Source organism: Sparassis crispa, assembly GCF_003851025.1.
Source record: "Sparassis crispa DNA, contig_000004F, whole genome shotgun sequence".
Taxonomy (NCBI): domain Eukaryota; kingdom Fungi; phylum Basidiomycota; class Agaricomycetes; order Polyporales; family Sparassidaceae; genus Sparassis; species Sparassis crispa.
This window is the reverse complement of record NW_020939751.1, coordinates 1,575,713-1,600,833: the sequence shown is the minus strand read 5'-3', so window position 1 is coordinate 1,600,833 and position 25,121 is coordinate 1,575,713. Positions and strand designations below refer to the sequence as shown.

Here is a 25,121-nt window from a genome sequence, read left to right as displayed (position 1 = left end):
TTCGACGCCTTCTCCCGGCCGTCGGACCGCTCAACTACAACCTCGACATCTTCTGCGGTGGTTTGCGAGAATTACCATTTTTGACGCTGACGGTTTCTAGATCTGTTTGAGGTATTGAATTGAAGTTGACGACAAGCTGCAGGGCAAAGCGACGTGACAAGACCGACTTGATAGGCGCGTCGAACTTCGCGCAATTTTCATTTGATCTGACCGTCTTCTTACCGACTTTCCTTGCAGGGACGTGGAGGATCCTTACAATACCAAAGACTTGCTTTCTACGCACTAGCTGTTCCTGGCACTTAATTCAGGAGAGATTGCCGTTCCCCGAAACCCATATTTCCTCAGACTTGCAGCGCCGTATTAAGTTCGGCGTCTTGACGGTCTCTTACCCGCTTCGGCATACTTACACCCAAAGCCTGAACGGCCTTCATGCTGGCAGGAGGCTGCAGAGAACCTTCCGGTTTCCCCTCAGGCTCTCCGTCTCCTTTTCTACGTGGACCAACACACCCGCTGACAGGAAAGCGCATCCGGCCGACAACATCGTGACCTTGGTGCTCTGTGATCGGAGTCTTTTGCGCGCAACTTAATCTCCTGGTATTTTCCGCTATGGCCACCGTCTCCCCTAGATTGCTCAGCACGGAGCTGCGTGCTCTCCCCCGGGTATCACGACTTTGTCGCTCTCACGACATGCTGCATGGCTGGTCGCGGTGCTCACGGCCGTTTTGCATCCGCGGGTGACGCCCGTTTGTCTTGCTGAGCTACTTCTATGCATATTGTGTAGATACCCCGCTCCTGGGAGCGGCGACCAACTCAAGGTTAGTATGTCTGAATACAGTTGTGTTTCGATATCGAGCGGTGGGTTCGGACTCATGATCGGCTGGGCAGAATTTGGGGTTTGTCCACTCCCGGCCACAGAGCACGTTCTCCTAGATTGTAGCATGACCTCGAGTCTCTACTGTATCAGTTAGTACACTGACAGATCGATGTTGTGTGCAGCCGAGCGCTGTTTTTGCAGACACAGACGCAGAGCCAACATGCCGCCATCACAAGAAATAACGATAATTATAAATGGATTTTTTTTTGCCCTGCTCCAAACATCATGCACGTGTGAATCACTTCTCCCGCTTGAGTTGCAGCCTCTTAGGAGGGCGAGTCAGAAGCGGGTGCCGGGGTGAGCTTAAAGACTCTGATATCTATCTCTTAGAATTCCTAGTACAGTAAGAAATGGGAGCTGCGAAAGTCATGCCAATTGCGCCGTGACATGACGCGCTCTCGTGTTGACGCGTCCTGTCACAGAGGGGTGCCGGTGACTTTTGCCCGCACAATGGATCATAGTAGAGGCTAGCGACGGAGCCTGCTGATACTGACGCACATCCAGGACAACTAACTGTCCCGCAACAACTACAGCAATAATTCAGGACAATCATTGATCTGGCTAATCTGCTGAAGCTCACCCGAGACTTATACATTTATACAGATCACCCGACAAAATATTGCTATGGTCACACAGAACTGCACAGATCGTGAATGCTGCATCTGGAGGAGCAGCAATACGGCACAGCTTGTCAAGGAGAATAAAAAACACGTATAACGCATCCAGAGTGCCCGGATACAAAGCGCCCCAAACGACTGGAGTTCTGTCTCACTAAATCAATCAGACGAAGAGCAAGAGTCAACTACGGCACAATGTATCAAGGAAACCGTCGTAGAAAAGCGGAGTGCCTCACAGCACCTCCGTGGGCAGCCCAGAGAGACTTGGTGACATTGGCGTGTCAGGCTGAGTACTCCACGGCTGTCGTTTGGTTAAGGCTTCTTGCGTAGAATGTACGCCGAGGCGCGTGCCCTTGCTGCGACTACCTGACGGTTGGACACAAGTTCCTTGAAGAGAGCGATATGACCGAGATGTCAAGTCGCACAGGTAGGTCTGGAGCATTACCTGCACTGGAAAGATCTGGAAAACCAAGCAGAATGCAAGCGGTGCGAGGACGGCAAGGCGAGGGCCACGTTGTTCAAGCGGGACCCGAAGAATACAAATGTTGTGCGAGCATTGCGCGGTTGGTCCAGGGAAAAACATATCAGATGCCGCCTACCCTTCGTACTCGTCAGTGACCGGGAAAGCCGGAGTAAGAAAAATGAACCGCAGCATCAGCATCGCGCGCTGAAGGACAATGACGCTTCCTAATCATTTGCGCGATGACCCCGAATTTGCGCCCGTATCAACCTTCTGCGGTCGCAACCGGAATTTGAATACATGCCCTTCATGTGAAATACATGCATGCGTTTTTTTGCGCCCCGGTCGACGGAAATGACATTCAGAAGAGCTTACGAAGGATTGAATATATCTGAGCTCGCTGCATAGCTGGGAAAACCGCTGCTTGATGGTCAAAACCCCCGCGTATCACGCATTTTAACGGAGGAAGAAGTGATTACCAGTGCTGACCCTGCAAGTCCAGGCGTCCATGACCACGAAATTAAATCGAATACTGACGACGAAGAGAGTACAGCGACTTGCTGACATTATTCTGAAAAGACTTGCCAAATGCCGGCACTCGGTGAGCCCCAGCACCAGACTCGTGCGAGAGGAAGCTTCAGGGTGCAACATTCGGCCGAGACAGCGGAGCGCTTCGCATACCGCGGCTGATGGTGTATCTCTCCGGTGAAGAAAAGGAGATAGCGGGAGGGAGCACTCTGTAGGGTCCGCAAAGGCGATATTTCGATTTCCAGTGGTCATCGAAGCACCCGGAAACGTGTGGTGCATTTGCAGCTACATAGCTCCCAATTTGAGGAAAATGAGACAATGAGGGCGCAACTGACTTGCTGTACAGCTTGCAAACATTGGACGTCAATTTCGTGTCACAGGCAGTTGACGTTAGAGCCAGATTACATGACAAACCTGTGAAGTCGCACTAGTCATTGAGCCAAGTTCTCTCTACTTCACGCCAGGCGCCACCAGCAGTCAAGCAGCAAGCTCGCTGTTCGCCACACCATTGTAATTGCAGACTTGCAAGTCGGGTAGGGTGAAGTTCAGAAGTGAAAATGCATTTGATCCGACAGACACGTTGATGACGCGCTCGACCTCGAGGTGTCAAGTCACGTACAACCGCCGCCTTGTTCTTCCTTGTACGATGAGTCCATTATTGGCAGTCTTTGCCATGCGAACACAAAAGCTTCAACGCGTTATGATAGCATGAAAGTTAAAGAGACAACTACCCAAGCCCAATGCACCTAAGAAGCATCAGTCTTGCTTTCCTCGTATCTGAAAGGAAGAACTGTCATTTGCACTGATATCAAAGTCGACTCAATCAGAATCAACCCACAGTCAACTTCGCCACTTGAATTCGCACATACCTGGTTTGAGTTGCTTGCCGAAGCTATACTTTCGGCCCACGTATCGCGGTGCGCTAGAGGCTCATCGCCATCAAGGCTTGATCAAACAACAAAAAATGTTAACTTAAGAGACACGCTTAGGGAATCAACGATGGATACCTTGGTGCAGACAAGGTGCTTCTGGGTACGATTCCGCCCTGGAGACCTATCCACCCTACGCTGATGCACACAGAGCCGCAGATTCGCGGAACTCGCCACTCAACCTGAGACCGTATCGGGTTTTCATGAATTCAGGTCATCATGCCAATGTCTGCATAGTAATGTCGGATGAAAACGCTATCCGCCACGGCGAGAACACAGTACTCACTGGAAACGTATGGCAGTATTGATGATCTCGAGACTCTTAATGATGCAGCTATATGGGCGTACCACGACCGCTTGTCGATCAATCACTAACTGCGCATAGGTCGTCCGGCTGGGTGTGGAGATGATGCAGGATTCGTCATGTCGCCGGCAATATATGTCCATTGACCCGCGCTGACGCCACAGGATTCAGAACATGGTGCGGGGGTGGATGGGGCAAGAACCTGGATCATGATGTTCAAATCAAGGAACACTGATATCTCCGGTTTCATCATCTCCGTGTCTGTTCTTTCTCTTGTTACAAACAGCCGCTTGAAAACCTATAGGCCCCTGATGAAAAACCGCGTTGGATGGGAAATAAATTAACGACCACTGATTAGCGAGCTCTCACTCTCCAAGTGTTTGGAGAGGTGCAGTTAGCGGCGAGGCTGGCATGGGTTTTCGAAACCTGCTTGTTTGATGTCCGACTTATGGCCTAATTTATTGCTGGGGCCTATAGTTTTGCACACAGCTATAGTGTGAGGTTATAATAGGCCTGCATATACCCATGATTGAGAAAAGTCTTAATGCAGCAACGCTCGAGAGGAAGTATGACATACGCACTAATATGATCATGGTATCTAACGCCATAAGCAAATAGCCTTCGCCACGAATTCTGAACCAACGTTCACAAAAGTTTTATGAGGGACAAGCGCGGAACGCGACTCGGAACGAAAGGAGCGAAGGATACAAGTCATCAACACTTTGGCCAAACAAAATGAATCGATGATGCCACTCATCATGACCGAATCGCGCAAAGTACGTCCTCCGCTTTGACCAGAGGTAGCTTGATAAGAGACAAACTACCCAAGATGCTTCCTCCGTGCCCTGGATGTTTTTGCAGATGATACCACCACGTCTTCACCACTTCCGACTGAGCTGCATTCTTGATAGGGACTGCAAGTAGGGGAGAAGGTATACATCACGTCTTGGCTTAGATAGACACCAAACGGTTTACAGGAAATGTCGTCCGAGATGCGTAGGCACTCCGAGAAGACCTTGGAATTTGAATTAGACACGATGATGATGAATATGATGAGCGACATAGCAGCCTGTGTGAGTGCGGACGTGAAGCACGAGCTTGGGCAGCAAGACCTTAGTCGTTAAAGAACTCAGAAAGAGGTACGAGAAAATCAACAGCCGAAAACACGGGGTCACCCGGACCCAGAGCGCGAAGTGATGAGGACTAAGGACCTGGAGGAGTGGCCAAACACGGACGCTTAGCCGACAGTACGAGAGGCCATAACTGTGAATATTCCGGCGCTCAAATTCACAGCAGGATATCCCGCTTGGTGACCAAGAGAGTTAGGTTTCTTGGAGCGCCGTATCAGTATTCAATGCAGTACTATATCTCGTTCTCCATTACACGGCCGCGACGTGAAATTTTGGAAGAGGAAATACGGTCAAAAAGGGGGGGGGGGGTTCGACTGAAGTGGTCCATAGTACGAATAATGCAACGCAACGTAAACGGCGGAACGCTGATTTATCGTATGCCGTCATTAAGCAGTACGCCGGAAAGCGTAAACGCGAATATGAGAACCTGCAAACGTTGGGTTCAGACTTCGCAGACCAGTGGTTCATGACAAACAAAACACAAACGACAGAGCGTCAGCTTACACAGACGTAAAGTTACAGCACAGAATCTAATACCCACATTCCAAGCCCTCTGCGCGAACGCGAATGCGAACGAAAGCTCCCTATGATTGCTAATCACGACCTTCAGGCTGCATGACAGCGCATAACTTGGTTGCGTCCTGGGTGAGGATCCTTCCACGGCGGGATTCCAAAGCGGAATTAAGGATATCATTCCAAATTGGGCGAGTCAGAGCTACCGTGGCGAGACCACCAACCACGTATACACATAATAGGATGGATCAGATAACCCATATTCTACCCGTCACCACGGAGAGGCTTCGACATTCGATGTCCAGACAGACGAAGATTTTCGCCATGTTCATCGGCCCGAGATTGGTAGATAATTCACATGGAGATATTGACCTAATGTGTGTGCACAAAGCTCACGCATAATCTGTTCATCAGAAATTTCCAAGTGACTGGAGGTTATGTGTGTTAACGTCGGGGAGAAGACGGATTAGCCGAAAAACTAACATACGGTGCGAGCCAGGGAGGTGATCACCGGTCGGATGCCGTCCGGCCTTCAGTAAATTTCATAGCAAGTGATTTGAAGGACCACATTCGGTGACAGCATAAGTTCCATGTCTTGATGGAAATATGTCCTAATAAGCTGCAAGTAATGTATCACGCCTGTTGACATTGACAGGGCAAAGGGTGCTCACACTGCAATTGCGGAGGAAAATCGCATACAACGGCGTAGTTTACAAAGCAGAAATTCTGGCCCAACAACAATGCACATCCAGGCGCCAACCCGGCTCATCAGATAAGACGACTGCTCTAGTGGGCGCCGCAGGGCGAGCAGGGCCCAAGTAAAATTAGGCAAACAGGTTCCGATTATCGTGGTGCTGCATCAGACCTCATGTAGCGTGGTCATGAGTGGGGGGAGAGAAGCGAAGAGAGTTCGGTTGAGACATCGGAGCGCTCCATGATTAGTCCCAGATAGAATATCTTTGCAGCGGCAAGTAGCGCAATATGAGGATACAGAAAGAGCGCAGTGCATTGCAGTAGCATATTCTTCTGGTGGCACACGGTTCTACCCGATATCGGATGGAACAATATACAGAGACATGCGCGCACTGGCAGGCTGCCCGGGACGTGTTGCTTGTGATTGATATAGATCTGAGTAAATAGGAACAATCATTATCAAGCAGGACTCACCGACATGTTAACCTACTAGTGGGCGAGCGGGACCATCGGGTGGTAAAGAAACGTATGAGAATCCTGGACAGCGGCCTGACGGATTTCGTCAACAGGCGTCGCGATCAACTTGCATTCGCTTTTATACAAGCGTTCCACAGCCTGGAAGTACAGACGACCCAAGAGCATAGTCAGCCGGAAAGTATTTGCGACCTGCAAGCGCAGACGGTCTGAATTCAGGACTTTGAGACGTGGTAGTGGCAAGCCAAGAATTAGTTGTGGCAGTTGTGGGCGCCGTTGCCCGACGACTTCCATTTACGTACAGGGAAGCCGATCACTTCTACGCTGCCGACAGAACTTCGCCCAACCTCCAACCGCGTGCAGTGAGTTACCTCCATTCCTCATCAGTCGTACGCCCACTAATTATGGGGGATTTGGCCGATGTTAATCAAGGACAGGCAAATCTCTCGAGGAAGAGTGTGTCTTTATGGAACACTGAACATTACAGGATAACCGTCTCTTCCCATGGCCATCCGTCGAGTCAGGGTACCGCAGCCAGAAAGCACAGCCCCAGACCGACCAACAGACGTAAGGACGGCGTCTTCACCCGCTAACTTTCTACCCTTCGCCAGCTACACCTCAGTGACAGGCGTGCACACCAGTCTCCTCGCCTTCACAGCCCTCTTTCTGCCCAGGACCTCTGTGTCCTTCCTCACAGACCTCTACCCCTGGCAAAGCAAACATACACCCATTGCCAGCGATGAACCTCACCGTGCACTCCGTCTGCTTACGGAGAATCCCACGCGGACCGTCGCGTGGATGTGCGTCGGTGCAATTGTGGTGCAGACGTGGTGGGCGAGTTGGCTGCGTGGGTGGATGATTGAGGAGAGAACGCGCGGCATGGCTGAGGGGAATGCGGCGGAGCAGACGAAGCAGAAGCTCCAGAGGAAGCACTGGGACGACCTCCGACTGGCGGTGTGTGTCTGGCTTCGGACGTTGTCCTTGCTGTTAATTAGCTTTGACCCTTCGGTGTATAGGCTTTTGGAAACGCAATTTTGACCACTCTCGTTGTTTCCACCATATACTACATCTTGCTGGTCCTCTTTGGAGCGCCGATAGCGAGGTGAGTGTCTCTTCGAACTTCGGCTTTCTTGCTGTTCCTAACGCTTCATATGTATCTCAGCCATCCACTAGAGACTTCCGCCCTTGCACTCCTTCTCTCCCTCCTGACTTCGTTCACATCTGCATATGTTCTCAGCCCTCCCTCTCTCAGAGCAGACTCGGAAGCGCTTGTAAGCCGACTGACCTGGATCCGCCTTTTCGCAGAGCTCTCGTGAGTTACCAACCCCCTTCGTTCAACCTTCTCGAAATTTCAACCGCTATTCATTGCGCATCTGACTCGCAACCAGCCCTAGAACTCCCATTGAAAGGGCTATCGTGTATCCTGCCGCAGGTACGCTGATTGGATGTTGGTCGGGCGCTATCCCGCTTGGTCTCGACTGGGAGCGGCCATGGCAGGTATGCCTGCTGGCTGAATAGTTCCCGTGGGACGTTGTTGACGATCGCATTTAGGCATGGCCTCTGCCTCCCGCATACGGTGCCATTGGCGGCTACATCGTTGGCTCTCTCAGTGCCCTGGTTGTCAGCGCCATCACACAGCTCGCCGATGCATACTTGGTATCCAACGTGACCCCTGCATCGGAGCCAAACAAGAACCGCAGGCAAAGACGTCGAAAACATTTCTAATTCGTCTATCTAAAACAACATCTATACGAGTCTGCTGCATCCGCGCATGGAACATCGGGCTTGGTTATGAGATAAGCACACGGAAATCGCCAAGAGATTCTGTCACGTAGTCGGGGACAGTGGATGAGGGATTCGGACCAAAGACCTCCGCTTCTTTCGCGATACCTGAGGTTACAAGATTCAGAGCTAGGTAAGGGGCAACACGGGGAATTTCCTCACCCGTCAGGACCAGCAGCGTTGCGAGTCCACCGTTCTTGCCGAACTCGATGTCAGTATTCAGCCGGTCGCCGACCATAATCGTCCGCTTCGGGTCATAATCATGTCTCACCAATTCAGCGTCAGCGTCGTTGTCCTCCACAAGGCAAACAAACTGCTCACTTCGCCCTGATGCAATCGAGCATCGTCCCCGCGGGCTTGCCGATGCTGATGGGGTCACGGCCGAGCGAGTAGCGGAGCGGAGCGCTGATTGAGCCCGCACCGGGTAGGAGGCCCTCCGCAGTCGGGAACGTGCTGTCGGTGTTGGTCGCGAGGAACACGCAGTCTTTGTTGCGCAGGAGGTGGTTGAATGCTTTTGAGAGCTTCTTATAGTTCACGTGCGTGTCCAGCCCGCACAGCACCGCGCCGACGCTCGGATCCGTCGTAAAGTCTGCGAGCGAGTATCCACCGAGTACGTTGTCGTCGGGGTCCTGTAAATGCGTGAGCGGGAACCAGGAATAAGGCGATGGCAACTCACAGTACCGCCTATGAAGGAGATGCCCTCCTCGCGTAGCTCCTCTTCCAGCCCAGACATACCGACCACGTATACCTTCTTGTCCTTTGGGAGCTTAAGCACCGACGAGATGTACACCGCTGAGGCGAACGCGGACCCGAAGATTTCGTCCTGTGCGTAGGTCGACGTCGTTTCATGAGATCCAAAATGAACGGCTACGAATTCGAGGTGCTCACAACGTGCGCCTCAACACCGAGCCCGTCAAACTTCTTCATGTAGTTCTTCCGCGACTTCGTCGCGTTGTTCGTCACGAACATCACGGACTTCTCTTGTCCGCGCGCGCAGGCACACCACAACTCCGATCAGCCCAGCATGTGGGGGACGAAAGCCGAGAACAATGTGCGTACTGTGCGTCCGCAAGAAATGCAGAACCTCCGTAATACCCTCGATCAGGGTATCGCCCTGCCACAGCACGCCGTCGCAGTCGAAGAGCCAGGTATCGTATCTGTCTACCAGGTTTTCATAGTCTTCTCGGGTGGTGAGGCGCGTGGCGGTCGGAGGAAATCCAACAGTCATGCGCGGATAATACAAGCGGGTATGTAGCAAGGTCAAGTTTCGATTGTCGACCCCGCGAGGATGATATACGCGCCAGACGTGAAAGGTCAGTGACGGTGCTGAAAGAGATTGCTCAGCATTCCAAGTCAAAGATAATCGGATTACTACCATGAGCGCCTAGATGTGGGTGTATGTACACTGACGCAAATTTCTGGCCGACTGTCCCCTAGTGCGCATGGACGGCGTGCAGCGAGGGAAACTGTGCAGGAATGCACTACCGTCGACGAAGGGATACCGCATAACAACCTCATCGGTCGTAGTTTTGGTGGTCATAAGTAAGCAGTATACATGTATGCATGGCAGAGAACGGTACATCGCAAATCGAATAGAACACCTCCGCCAGGAGCCCCAACACTCGCCCCACCTCGTCGCCGCTCCTCACACTACGCGGGGACTCGCCCAACAGTTCGCGCAGGAGTTCGCGCAGGAGTTCGCGCAGGTAGCCACTCTACTGCCTGCCGCCAGCCTTCTGCTGAGACTTGATCACCTTCTTGACGATCTTTGCTTCCTCGAGCAAGAATGCTCGGAGGATGCTGTGGATGAGTGAGCAGGGAAAGCAGGGAAAAGGGTGGAAGGGAACATACCGCTGCTTAACGCAGTCACCGCATCTTGAGCCGCCGTACGCCCTGCGGACGGTCTTCTTTGTTTTGGAGACAGTCGCATATTGGCGTGGGCGCAGTGCAATAATCTGTACACAAAGATAGCAGATGACCGGTGTAAACTGAGGCCTAACTTGAGTGGACTAAGGTAGAACGTACACCGGGGAGTGCAATTCCACAGTCTCCGCACTTGGGCGCAGTGGCAGGTTTTTTCAGGTGGTGGTAGACGAGCCTGCCACCTGGCGTCTTGACTACTCGTCGGCGGTTGGAGGTGGTGTTGTAGGGATTGCGCTTGCGGAGAGTGACGCGTTGGGCCATTGCTGGATCTGAAAATCATGCTATCAGTATAGATTTTCGCCCATTCTTTCACCCCAAGTAACATCTGCCCCTCAGACAACACCAGCGACTTCTAAGCCGTCTTCCAACATCGACGCGACCGCTCATACCGCAGCAAAATCGACTCCAACAAATGCAGCACAAACTGGACTCACCTTAACGGCCGAGAGACGCCGGAAATGTCTATGAATGTCAGTTAGTACACCTTCGAGAGCTACGGTTGCAGCGATTCGACACACCTTGATCTTGATTCTTGAAGTTGCTGAGCCGGCGCCGACGATATATCCGATGCGCTAAACAGCGCGTGGCTTGGAAACTGTACAGTACCCGGCAATTGCCGGATTCTCACGCGGATTCAGCGGTTCACCTGATAATCCCCTTAGAGCTTTGATCCCTACGGCCAACTTTTTCGGGGGTCAGCAATAGCCATTTTCGGGGATTTTTCACCTAACCTCCCGGAAAATTGGCCATTTTCGGGCCAAAATGGGATCGGACCTCTGCCACAAAAATCGCCCAAAAATCGTGTCAAGGCGTGGTCAGGAACTCAGCAGCGGGCCGACAGATGCCGACACTGCCCCGGCTGAGCAAATTCGGGGATTGCAACATCGGACCTAAGGTCAAATTGGCCCTTTTCAAGGCTGTTTTGCACCTAACTTTTGGACACATTTTGGCCCTTTTCTGGGGTTTGAGATTGAACATTTTGCCTCTGGCGGCCCATTTTTCAGTGATCTTGGGATCAAAGCTCTGGGAGGATTATCAGTGGTCCTTTCACGGGGGAGTCTCCTTATACTATGCCAGACCATTCAGTCGGCACACCTCCCTACTTGGCGCACCATATCTAGGCAAAAAATATGCATTATGCGAGACCAGGTGCCCACAGCCAAGCCCAACAGTGCTCTCTGATTGGTGGAAACCCTGAAAGTGCCGATTAGGGGGGTGTGCCGACTGAGCAGTCTGGCATAGTAGTGGTAGGGTGGTTAGGTCCTAGCAGAGTTTGAAAAACCTAACCTACCGGCGCGGGCGGCCGCACATCACGTGCCTACTCAATGCGGCAGGCAACCTGCCCCAAATGGTATTTATGATGTAAGCACATACCTAAGGTTGGGCACTGCACCATGGTTACTCAAACTACCCACTCTGTGGCAAGTTTTAATAAAAATTAGTGTCCATAACTGAGTGCTCTATATGCTGTCTAAACACAACAAAAAGGCTGCCTATGTAAAGTTCCAGGTGAGGTGCACATAGTGTTGCTGCGGCTCGATGAACTGTGACCTGGCTCAATAAGCCGTGGCTTCTTACACTAGATGCTCAGCTAATTCCGCACTTGTTATCATAATCGCTCGATCCGATGTAATTTTGTATACCTAAGTCAGTTCAAGGCAATATGTGGCTGAGTCGACTGAGTCGACTCTCACTGTATGAGTCAGACTGTAAAGCAATATATTTTCATCCTATATCATATGTTCTAGAGTGCCTTGATGCTCTGGTCCACAACAACTGCACCCTTGGTCTAGGATCCTCGTCTTCTCGTTGCTCTCTTCACATTGGGGCCTTTGTGAGTATCTCATTCCCCCAAACTCCCTTGTGTTTTGGTGTAGGTTCTCGCTGTCCACATTCTTGTGTTTCATCGTGACACCCTTATTGCTCTTCCTGTCATCCTTCTCCTGCTCCTCCCATAGACTGGAGAATGTGACACTACCATTCATGAGATCCTATACACAAGTCAACATGAGTAAAGCACACGAGACCATCCATTCACACTTCCTGGAGTGTGGAAATGCAGAAGGAAAATATGCGAGCAGAAACAGAGAAAGAATGGAGAGAAAAGAAAGGTATTGTGACAGCGAAACAGCACATGCAATGTCATATTTATTTATGCATACAACAGCTCGCTGCTTGCCTAATTCGTTTCAAACATAAGTAAATACACATCATATTATCTGACAACATGGCAGGACAGGTATATGGGCAACAACATGACTACTCTGAGAGAACAGGGTAGAATTCAATGCTAGGATCGATGATGTGGATGAAACTGAAAGGAAAGGAAAGGAAAGTGGGTGATAAGGCACATGAACTGATCTGATATGCAACAATGCTGAAGCCTCCATGCACAGCCCATGATCAATCATACTGGATCAGGCTTGTACAATAATACTATGATCGCAGCCTGATGGCAGTAAGTAAGTGACATGTTGTGAAGGAACCTAAAGAAAGGACTTACACCATGCTGCTTGCTGATTGTGTTCCACTCAAACCACTCCACCTTGCAATCCTCACTTGGAGGACAGACATTTCATCATGGCCACCTTTGACACTCCAGTCGAACACTTCATCATCTCGAAATCTCTCACGATTGAAGAGTGAATAGAACAGGTCGTGGAGGTAAGAGTAGTCGGGCTCCTCCTTGAAACCCAAAGTGCATGCGTGGCTCAACAGGAGAGACAATTCGACTGGAAGCATGTCGCATAAGTCATCAATGAATGTGTCCATCTTACACTGCAGAATTTGAGTGCTATCATCCTGGAGTCCTTGCCATGGAAGAGAACCACAAAGGAAGTAAACTAGAGTATACTCAAGTGATTCAATGTCATCACGACAGGACTGCGTGATGCTTTGGTGGGCATTAATTGATGCATAGTGTACTGTCCCCAGAAGCTGCTTCTCTACACTGTACACTTTATGTTTGTAGGTCTGTGAATTCCAATAAACAGAGGAGAGGCCAAAATCGATGGCATAGAGCACATGGGCATGCTTGCCCATGCCAACGAGGAAATTGTCCTGCTTGACATCGTGATGAACAAGGTATTGCGAATGAATGAATTCTAACCGATCAATCTAACCACTGTTATTTTGAGTATCAAAAACACAACTATTGTAGGGGACTTACTAACTGAATACCGAGAAGGAGGACAGTTTTCAGGCTGAATTTCTGACCACACTGGTTGAAGAGGTCTTTCAAACTAGGGCCAAGGAGATCCATGACCATCACATTGTAGTTGTCCTCCTCCCCGAACCACAGGACATGTGGTATACCAACACCACCATCAAGCATGGCATGTATGATAATCTCGCACTCCAAAATAGCGTCAGAGTCCGGAGATTCTACCTTGATCACTACCTCTGTCCGAGATATGATGTCTGTGGAGAGGAAGACTTGTCCTAACAAACAGCATTGTCACAGATCATCCGACATTTGCATTTTCGACATTACTACTTATCGTAAGAGCCTGATGCCAGTAACTTCCTCATCTGAAACTGGCCGTTGACTCTAGCAAGATCTGTCATGACAAGGAAGAGAGTGAGTGGATATGGCTGAGATTGAATGAAGGAAAGAATGTGGGGAAGGGAAGGTGGAGGGGGGGGGGAAGGGGTGGAGGGGGGAATGATTGAATGATCACAGGATAGCATGAGGGGTTAAGGTATACTGCATCACAAGGTCCAACATGAAAGCAGTGTGAGCAAGATGAGAATATATTTCCCACACTGCGACATTCTTCCAAAAGGGTCGACTCAATTTGTTCTCATCTTGAATAAATAGATTTCTCGCATGAAGACATGGATGGACTTTGGCTAATGTACATTGTAATTGTTAAAACTTCATAATTGTACAAAAAGATATAACATGAGAAGGCAAATGACAGAGCACAATGACGGCGACTCAATGACAGACAATGCGAGCAATACAATATCAGACAAAGATGGCAGCACAGTGACATACAAGGGAGTAGAAAATATGACAGACCCCTAGTAGTCATAAGCACAATCATCGTTGACTATAATACTATCCAGAGCATTATCTCCTCCACTCATGAACAGCCTGTTGAGAAGATCATCATCACTCTCAATCGGTGGCAGCAACATCTTCTCATCAGTCAGGTATAGTGAGTGCCACATGGTGCGTTCGTGCTTTAGGCTAAACTTCAACATTTGAAGTGCCTCCATCAGAGGAGCCGTAATGCGACTTCTCTTCTTGGTGTCCGTGTCAGAGCTAGATGAGAATACTCGCTCGGATGGCATGGAGGTGGGCTGCACAGGAAGGTAGTCAAGAGCAATTGCATGCAGCATTGGGAAGTCCTTGTAATACAGCTGAATGTGTGGTAGATAGCAGCTGTTAGTATAGCCTGAGTCAAAGAGAACTAAGAAGAAACTCACATTTCAAAATTCCAAGATGCCATAATCAAAATTGAGGCCTTGCATCTCGTACACATTATACTCCTGCTCGACAGGCTTGATGTTGCCTTCAGGATGAGCGAGCATGAAGTTGTCAACCAGGTTGTATTGAGCTGTCAGGCTCTCTACTGCAGCATACGTGGGCTGGGCCGCAGACACCTCGACAGCGCTGGCACCAGCATTTTGGTTGCCAAGGTGAGCAGCATACTCTCTCATCTATCAAAATGTTAATGTCAATAAGACAGAGACGGATGTTGTAACTTACAAGAGCGAGGACAGTTTCCTTGCTTCGACAGATGTAGTCTTTGCCCCAGTATTTCTGGACCCAGGTCATCTTGATTGCTGAGTTTAGAACTAAAATATGCTTAGTTTAGAAGGCCGCATGTTAGACAAATACTTACAGAGGGTGATCACATAAGCCCTGGTGTCGTCCATCCACTTGTAGTACTCACTCACCTTCTTGATACCAACACTCACATATGGCTGCACTTGCAATCTGTTACGGTCATGCAGTTTCTCCCAAGATGTCTGCAGGAGTTCGATGGCCAGAACAGCTGCAGAAAGCATTGGACTAGCCCCAATAGACAACTTGTTGGTCGTGAGGCGAGGGATCTAGCATGCTACGTAAGTACTGATTATGGCAGATGAGTGAGAAATGTACCTTCAGCATGACTTCAAACTCTTTCAAGACTTCCCACTCTATGAGGGATAGCCTGAAACATGCTAACTGGCGATTCATGCTGTGAAATATGAAGCTATCTATTGCCTGAGATAAACAGAGGTCAGCCTAGCCCACAGATGATTATCAGAGGCATTAAGCACTGGGTGCAGTTCGCGGAGTCGATGCAGCATGTGCCATGTGGAGTCCCACTGTGTCTGAACATCAGCAATGAGCTGCTTAGGGGTCACCTTAATGACAACAGGCGGCTCCCCTGCAAAGAAGTAATTCTTTGCATTGCCCTCCTTGACTATATCTTCAAAGTGCTCCTTTCTTTGGCCAGAGGAACAGACACTATGGATGATGCCACACTCTAAAGCGATGAGATCACGTGCAGCTGCCTGCTCAAAGCTTTGGACTTCTCCCTTAGTCAGGGGATCAATCACGATTTCTTCATCAATCAGGGTGTCCGAAAGAGATGACAGGATGGCCTGGGCACAAAGATTGATCACATGTGCAAAACAGCGTACCTGATTGTCTTTTGCATCAAAGTTGACACCACGAGTGGTCAGAAGCCTGGCGAGTTCAACCATCATGATGTCATTGTTGCTAGCATTGTCGCGTGCTATCTGAGGGAGGCATCTTGAACACTTTAGGGCCATCACTGTGCCCCGATACTGTATGGCCACAGCCACGACCTTTTTCACGTGCCATAATCAAAAAGCAAATGCTGGATGATGAACAAAGTTGAAGGGAAAAGGAACTGAAGTGACCTAGCAGCAGCTTGAGACTTAAACACCCTGCAGGGTTCGAGCTACAACAAGAAGCTCATCCTGGTCAGAAAACACGTTGTGAACATAAAAACAAAGAAACACCGAGTAGAAGGCATCTGATGATGAATCTCCGCCATGGCCAATTGAGTGAAAAGCCCCCCTCTTGCTATCAGCAACATCATTGTCATTTATTGAGGATAATCTTTAGTGCTAATAAGCACGAAGAAAGGATTAACTTCCCCCTAACTAAGCAGTCTATCTCAAACTGAAGATGATCTTTTTGGATTATCTTTGAAGAATTTTAAAGATAATCCTAAGAATTATCCAAAGGACGATCTGAGTTTAAAGATATTTTTAAACTTGCCACCAGCCAGGATTAAACCCTTAACCTCAAGAAATGGTCACATGATCATGTAACACTAAACACTTTAGCCATTATACCATATATCCTTATAAGCTTACACTCATATGTGATATATATAAGAGATTTTGCTAAAGGGATTTAGGCAAATTCTGTCTACATAAGCATAACTAAGTGAAACTCAAGACAAAGAACGTTATAGTGACATTTCATACAGTCTATACTGTTGTTTATATTACAATACCTATATATTAATTTTGCATATGTTCTAAACTACTGTTCACCTTATGGATACTGTTAAAGATTCATTCTCTGAACTTGAAATTGATAATCACAGTCTTTTTGTTAAAGATGAGATAACAATGTGATTGCATTATAAAGTATGTACTAAAGATGTTATTGTAAACAAAGCTTTGCCTTGTGTGCCACTTAGTTATGCTCATATAGAAAGAATTTGCCTAAGTACCTTTAGCAAAATCTCTTATATATATCACACATGAGTGTAAGCTTATAAGGATAGATGGTGTAATGGCTAAAGTGTCTAGTGTTACATGATCATGTGACCATTTCTTGAGGTTAAGGGTTTAATCCTGGCTGGTGGCAAGTTTAAAAATATCTTTTAAACTCAGATAATCCTTCAAATCATCCTTAAGATTATCTTAAAAATTCTTCAAAGATAATCCAAAAAGATCATCTCCAGTTGGAGATGGACTGTTTAGCTAGGGGGAAGTTAATCCTTTTTTCGTGCTTATTAGCACTAAAGATTATCCTCAATAACTGACATCACTGGGTCACTGGTCAAGAGAGTAAGATGACCAAAGCAGATGAAGACTGGAGTTGGCTTTATTTCAATGGTAGACAACATTGAGATGATTGTGAAGGTTCACAGGTATGCATGTATGCTTATGTATGCTTCTGCTTTCTATGACCTGGTATACTTAATAATGTACATAGCATTATATTTCAAGGAGGGGGATGCAAGTTACAAATCAAGGACATTTATAAGGAGCATATTGCCAACAAACCCAATCCACCAGCACTGATGACATTCAATAGCTGGGTGGATCATTGCTACAAATATGCATCATTGGATGGCACTGGTGAGTCCTGGCATTGTTTGATATTTGGAACTTAACTTATGTATTGATTAGGCTCGATATATTTTCTAATGATCATTTCCGCTAGTGATTTTCAACGTCAACTTTCAAGGACTATTGTTCCTCAGGTTATTGGCGCGATGTGTAATGCCTTGTGATACCCTCAACCAGGTCTGTGCTCCCATCCTTGCTGTACTATGTTTTTGACCTTCTACTTCAGATACTGATATCGGGAAAATATTATCACATGTCTCATTCCATTGATTGCTCATATGCATTCAATTCTTCCTGTCCGCCTTTCTGCCATTTTTTCCACCTTACTTTTATGGGACTGTGGATTGCCAATAGAGATTGATTGTCGTAACTTTGATCTATCTGATTCCTTTTTCAATAACTTTGAACAAAAGTACGTCATATAGATATGCCCCACACACTCGTCACTAATTTGAACCTTAGTTCTTTTGAAGCATTGACAAGAAACAAGACCATTTGGGCCTCTTGCCTTACTTTTTTAACTATCAATGAAGACCCATTATCTGTTCAAATCATGAATCAGAACCTGCTCCTATCTAATGCTTCCAGCTGCTCATCATCAATGTTTCCAAGTCAGGCAATGAGTCCTTTATCAGACTTGGAGGATGAACAGCAAGAAAGCCAGATATGCGATGTCGATGATAATGTTAACAAGGTCATGCCAATTGCGAGTGCTCCTTTCAAGCTGACAGGCAAATTCTATACTCCTGATTTCACATCTTCTCATTATCATGTACTGAACACTCAGTTCGACATTAAAGCCACTGTAAATTGGAAGGTTTCTTACAATAAGGATCAGGTAGAACATCTTGCCTGGTCTAACAAAGAGCGACAAGCTGCTAAGCAGGCATATATAACTAATACACTGGAGGAGTTTGCTGATGCGGTATGCACATTCCCATAAATTTTCATATTTCTTACCAACATTGTATCAGATGGAGGATCAGTACATGGATGGCTGTGTAAAACAATTTGCAGGAAACTATGTCTATATGGATTACGACATATTTGACCAGTAAGAAAATCAACTTAATGTATATTCACATTCTGACTTTTCTCCAGTAAGGAAGTTGAAGTACGATGTCAGGATGGCTCTTTGTTGGCATTTATTGCTGGTGATATGCCGGAGAAAATGAAGGAGAGTCTTCTTTGCAATATTCGCACATCTCTTCTTGTGGAAGGGTTTGCGGACTATGCATTGAAAGACATAGATAGCACTAACACTCCTTACAGGCATGAATTTCCTTGCCTTCACTTTTCTTGGTATGCAAGGAATATCACACGCATGAGTTGTTTTCTAAGCTCTTCAACATTTATTCATACTTCTGCAGGGCGATAATGCTCCTCAGGATGTTCACCCTTTGTACCTTCATTGTATTGATGCAGGAAACACCAATCACCAACAATTTATGCCTTACGTGTCCAAGGAGCTAATGGAACATCAAACAGAATATGAAAATCTATGTAATTCATTTGAAGAACTTTTTGAATGGATACAGGAAAAAGTAAGGCTTTTCTTTTGCTTTGAAAAATGAAACCAAACATTGACTGTATATAATTTTTTATAGATACACAGCCGTCTTCCAGACCTTTATGAGGAACTTGAGCTCTTTGCTGAGGTTCTTCCTAGTGGAGCAATGTCACTGTGCCATCCCTTCACTAGCTTGTGTTGAATATCAATGTTGCTTAGTGCTGGCAATTGGAGATTACACTGGTGGTGAGCTGTGTCTGGTAGAGCCTGGAATTATTATTCCTCTTCGTGATAGAAATTTGGTGGTTTTTCGCTCTTCTTGTATAACTCATTTTAATCTTCACTACAAGGGGACTCACACTTCACTTGTTCTTCATTCTGATGGTGCAAGCATACAGTACAGAGAGGATATGAGTGGTTGAAAGAAAAATAGGTACATGCATTCATCTTCCTCTTCTCTGCTGCTATCCTCCTTGTAGATTCAATGATATGTCGAATCTCTAAATACACAATACATATTGAGAGACTTCAAATGAAATCTAAATGCACTCTGAGTAGTGCATAAGTGTACTTTAAGAAACACTTAAGTGCACTGTATGAATAGCTTGAGAAGGAAGTAAGGGTCGAGGAGAGAAGTCAATGGCGCAAGTCATATCAAAGCTAACTCAGCTAATCTGGCTGGTGAGTCCGAACTGACATCAAACTGAACCGATCCTGCTTAACAATTGAGGCAGTTTAGATCCACATTTGTTGATCTCAATCTGGCTGGACCGCACCTCAACTCGCCCTTGTGAGATGGCTGTGAACTGAGCTGCAGCAACACTAGGGATGAGCTTACAGTCTTAGTCGGACTGTCGTTCGCTGTCAATCTCAGACCACGCAGCTGAGCGTGAATTATCCCAAGCGTCGTTAGTCCTGGGGGACTCGGAGATTTCAGATAACAGCGAAAGGGATGCTTTTCTTTGGCTGCGAGTTCGAAGTGAAGTCGCAATGGAATTTTTATGATGTGACAATTTGGGCAATGTAGTCGAAATGGTGATATGGTCATTGGGTCATTAAGAACAGTGATGTTGTTTGGTGTGCTGTGCAGACGTGTGCAACTAGGTGGTCATTACGGTGTGTTAGGTTCTCCATGTGGGGTAATTAATTGACTCGTGCATACAGTTACATTGAACAGTCAAAAAAAGTGAAAGCCTGTCTGGTGTTGGTCAGACAGAAAAAACTGAGCATCAATACAGGATCCCATGAACCAGACTGTAGATGTGGTTATATTGACGAGAGCAGAGAGAGATCATCCAGATGAGATGTGGGGCGATATGTATGTAATGATGTGGAGGTAAAGTAGGTTTGGAACCAAAGGATCGAGGTAATGCACGGAGGTAAAGTCGCCCACATGACAATACGTACAAACATATAATGTAAGCAGCATGCTTACAACTAGTTGTAGACACTCATACAGGAGGTGAACAAAATGCAAGCTCTTGCACATGGTTGCTAGGCATTATCTCCTATCCTTCTTCATCTGTATTGTGCAGAGACTAGCCATTCGACTTCAGACAACAAATCACTCATATAGCTTGAGTGTCCCTAACCCATTATCATATACATTGATATCAGCGAACAACTGTGATAGCCCAGCATATTTTTCATATTGCCATGCTTAGTGAACGACAGTGAAGTACCACTTACTTGACCCAAAGCTGAAAGCTCCTCCAGCCAAGGCCTGTGTATATCCTAAGTTGACAGCATGGAAGCTTTTCATCAGAAAAACCCAACTTTTACTTAAAGGTGTCCTTATGTGACTTAAATGCACTTATAGGCCTTAAATAAGGTAAATAAGGACAAAAAGTCCATAAGTCATATTTCCTTAGAGCCTTAAAAGTCGACTTTTGGGAACTTATGGGCCTTAAATAAGGTAAAAAAGGACAAAAAGTCGAAATAAGTCTCATAAGTAAAAGTTGGGTTTTCCTGATGTTTCTGATGAAGGAATAGATTATAAGGTCAAAATTGATCAAAGTAGTCACTTTCTTGACTCCAGGAACAGGAGAAGAGTTTTGTCAAGGAGAAATGTGCAATGCACCCATAAGCCTCAATGAACTGGAGTAATAGAAGTAAATAATTACTCTTGTGCAATTACTCAAAATCACCAAGTCAATAAGTCAAGTCCACCATTCAATATTATGATGACTCATCCACTATAATATGACTCAATAAGATGACTGATTCAACATCACAATTTGATGTGAATACAAACTCTGAATTTTCTACAGTGCTGCTCATATAGTATCTTCACTAGTGCTGATTGCAGATCAAGATGGTAATGTTCTGTACTCTGGCACTGAACAATACTGACACTAGCCACAGTGCCTACCTATGATGGCCAGATGCACTGTAAATGTTCAGACAGGTGAGAGTCATCCATTTGCCAGGTGATAAAAGCTAAGGTTCAGGTAAATCACTTTATATTCAGAGTAAACTTCACCTGGTAATTATCTCAAATGTAGAACTTAGAGGATGGGCGATTTTGTTTTACATTATCTGCTGAATGGGGGAACATCAAGTTTAACTAAAGATCAAATGATCCTGCTGGAGAATTGTGATTTTCACCCACAGTAAAGTCAACTATCATTTACATTTCGCACTAGAGATCAGAGAGAAGCTGCCAAAGTTCACAGTCAATAATATCCAGAATAACATTCTGCTATCCTCATACTCTACATGGTTGAAAATTTCTTGAAAAACCACCCCAAGCTTCTGAAAGCCTTTACTTGCTCGGCCTATTTAGCACTATTTGGCCTATGGCTGCACTGATGGAAAAACAGGTGGTCTGCTTTAGCCAAGTCAGCTGGTGGAAGCTATTATATAAATAGGTCTACTCAACCTTTGTAAGGTCTTGTGATTTAGTTAGTAGAGTGCTTGCTATGTTTGTGTTGCTTTAGATTTTGAGCCTGACTAATAGCAAGTGTTAAGTTTTTTTTTCTCATTCTTTATGTCATAGTTTGTGCAGTGATTTTTTGGTCTTCTTAAGAGCATTATCTCCTCAGAAGCTTTGGAAAATTTCTTACCTCTGATTTTACTGTGGTGACTTAGAGCTGTAGAGTGTCCTACCCTTTTGTTTTCCCTTTATTATTGGTCAGAATAGTTTCTAACACTCTATATATATCTAGAAATAACAAATACTTTTTCACATCAAGCTTCTTGATGACACTATAGATGCTGTTAATGTTCAGTCTGGCATCCTCCTCACTAACACTAACTTTATACTGTGGTATATCAATGATGATCAGCCACTACCAGTGCTGAACATGCTTCCTGCAGAGCCTAATATCAATGAGCATGAAGGCAGCCAGAACAATTACTGCATTTTCACCATTTTAATAGAGAGTCTGCTATAAATAGGCTACTCCAGATATCATAGATAGATAGATGGATAGCTGAAATCACAGTGTAAAGCTAGGCAAAGTAGTGCAGATAGCAGTTGTAGCTGTGACCCCCAGTGCTATATCACAAATTTTGATGTGGGAGACATATGCTAGTCCATATAGCTCATGCATCACATTGGGTGTTATTTATAACTATCTGCTACGTGAGTAATCTCTTATCTATATGCTCTTCCTAATGTATCTTGTATTAGCCATATTGGCTACTCCACATAGCAATTTCAAGGTTGATGTTCATATAAGAGTTAGTATACTCAGGCCACGATAGACATAAGACTGTTACTATACCATCAAGTCCACCCAGCATTATGACATTCTTCTCTGTAACCTTGGGACATCCTTGGGCATGCTAGTCTCACACTCTTTCACTCATAATTTCATAGGTCATTAATCACTGTTTAAATATAGGCCATATAATCATGCCTTTAGTGTCACCTTTAAAGTAAGAACTCAGTAAATACTACATGCTTATAATCCTTCTATAGATGTACAATATATATTGTCCAAAATTTGGCATATTTTTTTAGTCTAGAAGTGCCATTGACAACACAGATATATTTGTTAATCCTGATGCATACACTTTGTATCTGACTGTAACAGTGTGTAGATACATCAATGACTGTAGCTCAAAGAGTTTAGATGTTGCAATTAACACCTGAACTAGGACTCCATCCCATCTTGGACCAGATTATGAGAGATGAGACACACCAGCTGTTTCAATTCATGCAAAGGAAAGCAGAGCTATATAGTTGTAATGAGTATACTTTAAAATACCTCATGTTTTCAGCTACTAGCTGAAACAGTTACTGTCATATATTAAATTTGGCAATGGTGTGAGAGAGTGAACAAAGACCTATCACAATGCCAACTTAAATTGCTTGTGAGAAGGGCTGATTGCCAAGTGGAGGGTAAATTATAATGCTTAAACCTATAAATTTGTATACAACGACAGCAATGGCAAACAAGAGAAGTAGCTAGAATGGACCATTAAGGAAATCATTGGAATTGTCAATGTACTGCAAGGGGACCAGCACTGTGAGTGTTGCAATTCACAAGATCTACTTAAATTGCCGATATACACAGCTCAGCTCAGTATTCAAAGACTTCGAATGGTATATGATTGTTGCTGGTGAAGAGAATGGCAACACAAAGAAATTGAAGAATGTAATGCTTGAAATCACTGAAACACTTCTGAAATACAAGTTAGATGGCAAAAATCATTTTAATTGGATAAGTGAGGAAATAGTGAAGGTGTTAGCTGGTGTAGTTACTGTGGTATGCTCTATTTTGGAGGTACAAACATATTTATTAATCAGTACAGGTAGAGTTCTGCCACCATTTCCCAACATCCTACAGCCCAGAGGTGGCCAATAAATGAGCACAACTGCGAACAGCTTGAATGACACTGACCTTTTTTGTGCAGGCACATCAATTTCTTCAGCAGATTATCACTGAACTGCCTCTCGTAGTTGTGGACATCTTAGCCATTCCTTAACACTATTGTGCTTTCCCTGAAAATGTGATGACTGCCCATCATTGATTACTGACTTGCCTAATAATAGGCGACATACAATATCTCCTCAGTTCTGAGCTGTTCTTTGTGCAAGACTGGCATCTGAGTGAGTCTGCACCTGCAGACATCCTGTCACTCAAAGCTGGTCATCTGCATGGCACCCATCATGTTTCTTGGGCTCAATGAGCCCTAGGCTATGTTCGCAAATGCACTGCCCTCATCAGACATTAGTGAGAAGGGTAATGCTGCTGATGTAGCCCAGAAGATTGAGGGTACGCCCTACTTCTTACTAGACATGAATGATGTGGAGAAGACAAAGTTGGATAAGGTGCTGCAGAACTCAGAGGTCAGTAAGAGTGATGTGCAGCTGGCATTTGCAGATGTAAGAGTGGTGATGAGTAGCTTCAACATGTTTAAGGTGGCTGTGTTTGCAGAGGCAAGGAGTTCGATGGATTGACAGGCTCACAGCAAGGTACGTCATGCTAAACAGCTCGGTATGCCAACCTTAGTTTACTGATTATCTGTTTTATTGTGGTGTGGTAGCACTGTCAAGCCACTCTGGAGAGGATGGAAATTAGTGTGCTCATCTTGGTTGAACAGTAATGGCAGGAAACTATGCCCTACAGGGTGAGATCCACAAAGATGCTACTTCACTGAATGCCAAACTAATCATTTATTAAAACTGGTTTAAACACTTTGAAATACCCCATGTTTCTAGCTATTAGCTGAAACAGTTACTGTTATATGTTGTTGCTAATTGCTGCAAAATGTGTGATTTGTCCATAGCCTTATCACATATCCCATATTTCTGCCTGGATGATCCATGACCTTGTATGATTACATATAAAATTTTAATGAGATTGTATAGTGGGTACAGTCTCTTGTTCTTCCTTTGCCCAGCTTGTCCCTATAGATCATTACTTATCACATGGTGTCAGGAGATATAATGGGACTTTTCAGGCTAGGTTTTCACATTTTATTACTGCAAAATCTGCTATATATTGTAATCTTTCTACATTTGTAAAGACTATAAATGTAAATTTATAATACTAGCTTAAGCAATACTACATCTGATTATAGCCAGCCAGTAAAGAAC

At 45.9% G+C, this 25,121-nt stretch overlaps 5 protein-coding genes across 5 annotated transcripts; 1 reads left to right on the top strand and 4 right to left on the bottom strand.

The window, feature by feature from the left end:
• Positions 1 to 6,234: 6,234 nt before the first annotated feature.
• SCP_0505550 (hypothetical protein) lies at positions 6,235 to 6,528 on the bottom strand (the record flags this gene model as incomplete). Its single annotated transcript, XM_027758616.1, has 2 exons — positions 6,235 to 6,465; positions 6,523 to 6,528. The coding sequence occupies 2 exons, from the start codon at positions 6,526 to 6,528 to the stop codon at positions 6,235 to 6,237; spliced, it is 237 nt and encodes a 78-aa protein (XP_027614417.1).
• Positions 6,529 to 7,026: 498 nt separating this feature from the next.
• SCP_0505540 (hypothetical protein) lies at positions 7,027 to 8,191 on the top strand (the record flags this gene model as incomplete). Its single annotated transcript, XM_027758615.1, has 6 exons — positions 7,027 to 7,476; positions 7,539 to 7,624; positions 7,685 to 7,834; positions 7,911 to 8,019; positions 8,074 to 8,098; positions 8,148 to 8,191. 6 exons carry the CDS (start codon positions 7,027 to 7,029, stop codon positions 8,189 to 8,191), a joined length of 864 nt encoding a protein of 287 aa, XP_027614416.1.
• Positions 8,192 to 8,311: 120 nt separating this feature from the next.
• On the bottom strand, positions 8,312 to 9,532 carry SCP_0505530 (4-nitrophenylphosphatase; the record flags this gene model as incomplete). Its single annotated transcript, XM_027758614.1, has 6 exons — positions 8,312 to 8,412; positions 8,467 to 8,570; positions 8,626 to 8,933; positions 8,981 to 9,127; positions 9,193 to 9,284; positions 9,364 to 9,532. The coding sequence occupies 6 exons, from the start codon at positions 9,530 to 9,532 to the stop codon at positions 8,312 to 8,314; spliced, it is 921 nt and encodes a 306-aa protein (XP_027614415.1).
• Positions 9,533 to 10,019: 487 nt separating this feature from the next.
• Positions 10,020 to 10,488, bottom strand: SCP_0505520 (60S ribosomal protein L34-A; the record flags this gene model as incomplete). The annotated part of the gene is made up of 3 exons (XM_027758613.1): positions 10,020 to 10,104; positions 10,156 to 10,259; positions 10,330 to 10,488. The coding sequence occupies 3 exons, from the start codon at positions 10,486 to 10,488 to the stop codon at positions 10,020 to 10,022; spliced, it is 348 nt and encodes a 115-aa protein (XP_027614414.1).
• A 4,176-nt stretch (positions 10,489 to 14,664) lies between these two features.
• Positions 14,665 to 15,933, bottom strand: SCP_0505510 (hypothetical protein; the record flags this gene model as incomplete). The annotated part of the gene is made up of 5 exons (XM_027758612.1): positions 14,665 to 14,895; positions 14,945 to 15,033; positions 15,081 to 15,291; positions 15,341 to 15,419; positions 15,476 to 15,933. The coding sequence occupies 5 exons, from the start codon at positions 15,931 to 15,933 to the stop codon at positions 14,665 to 14,667; spliced, it is 1,068 nt and encodes a 355-aa protein (XP_027614413.1).
• Positions 15,934 to 25,121: the final 9,188 nt, after the last annotated feature.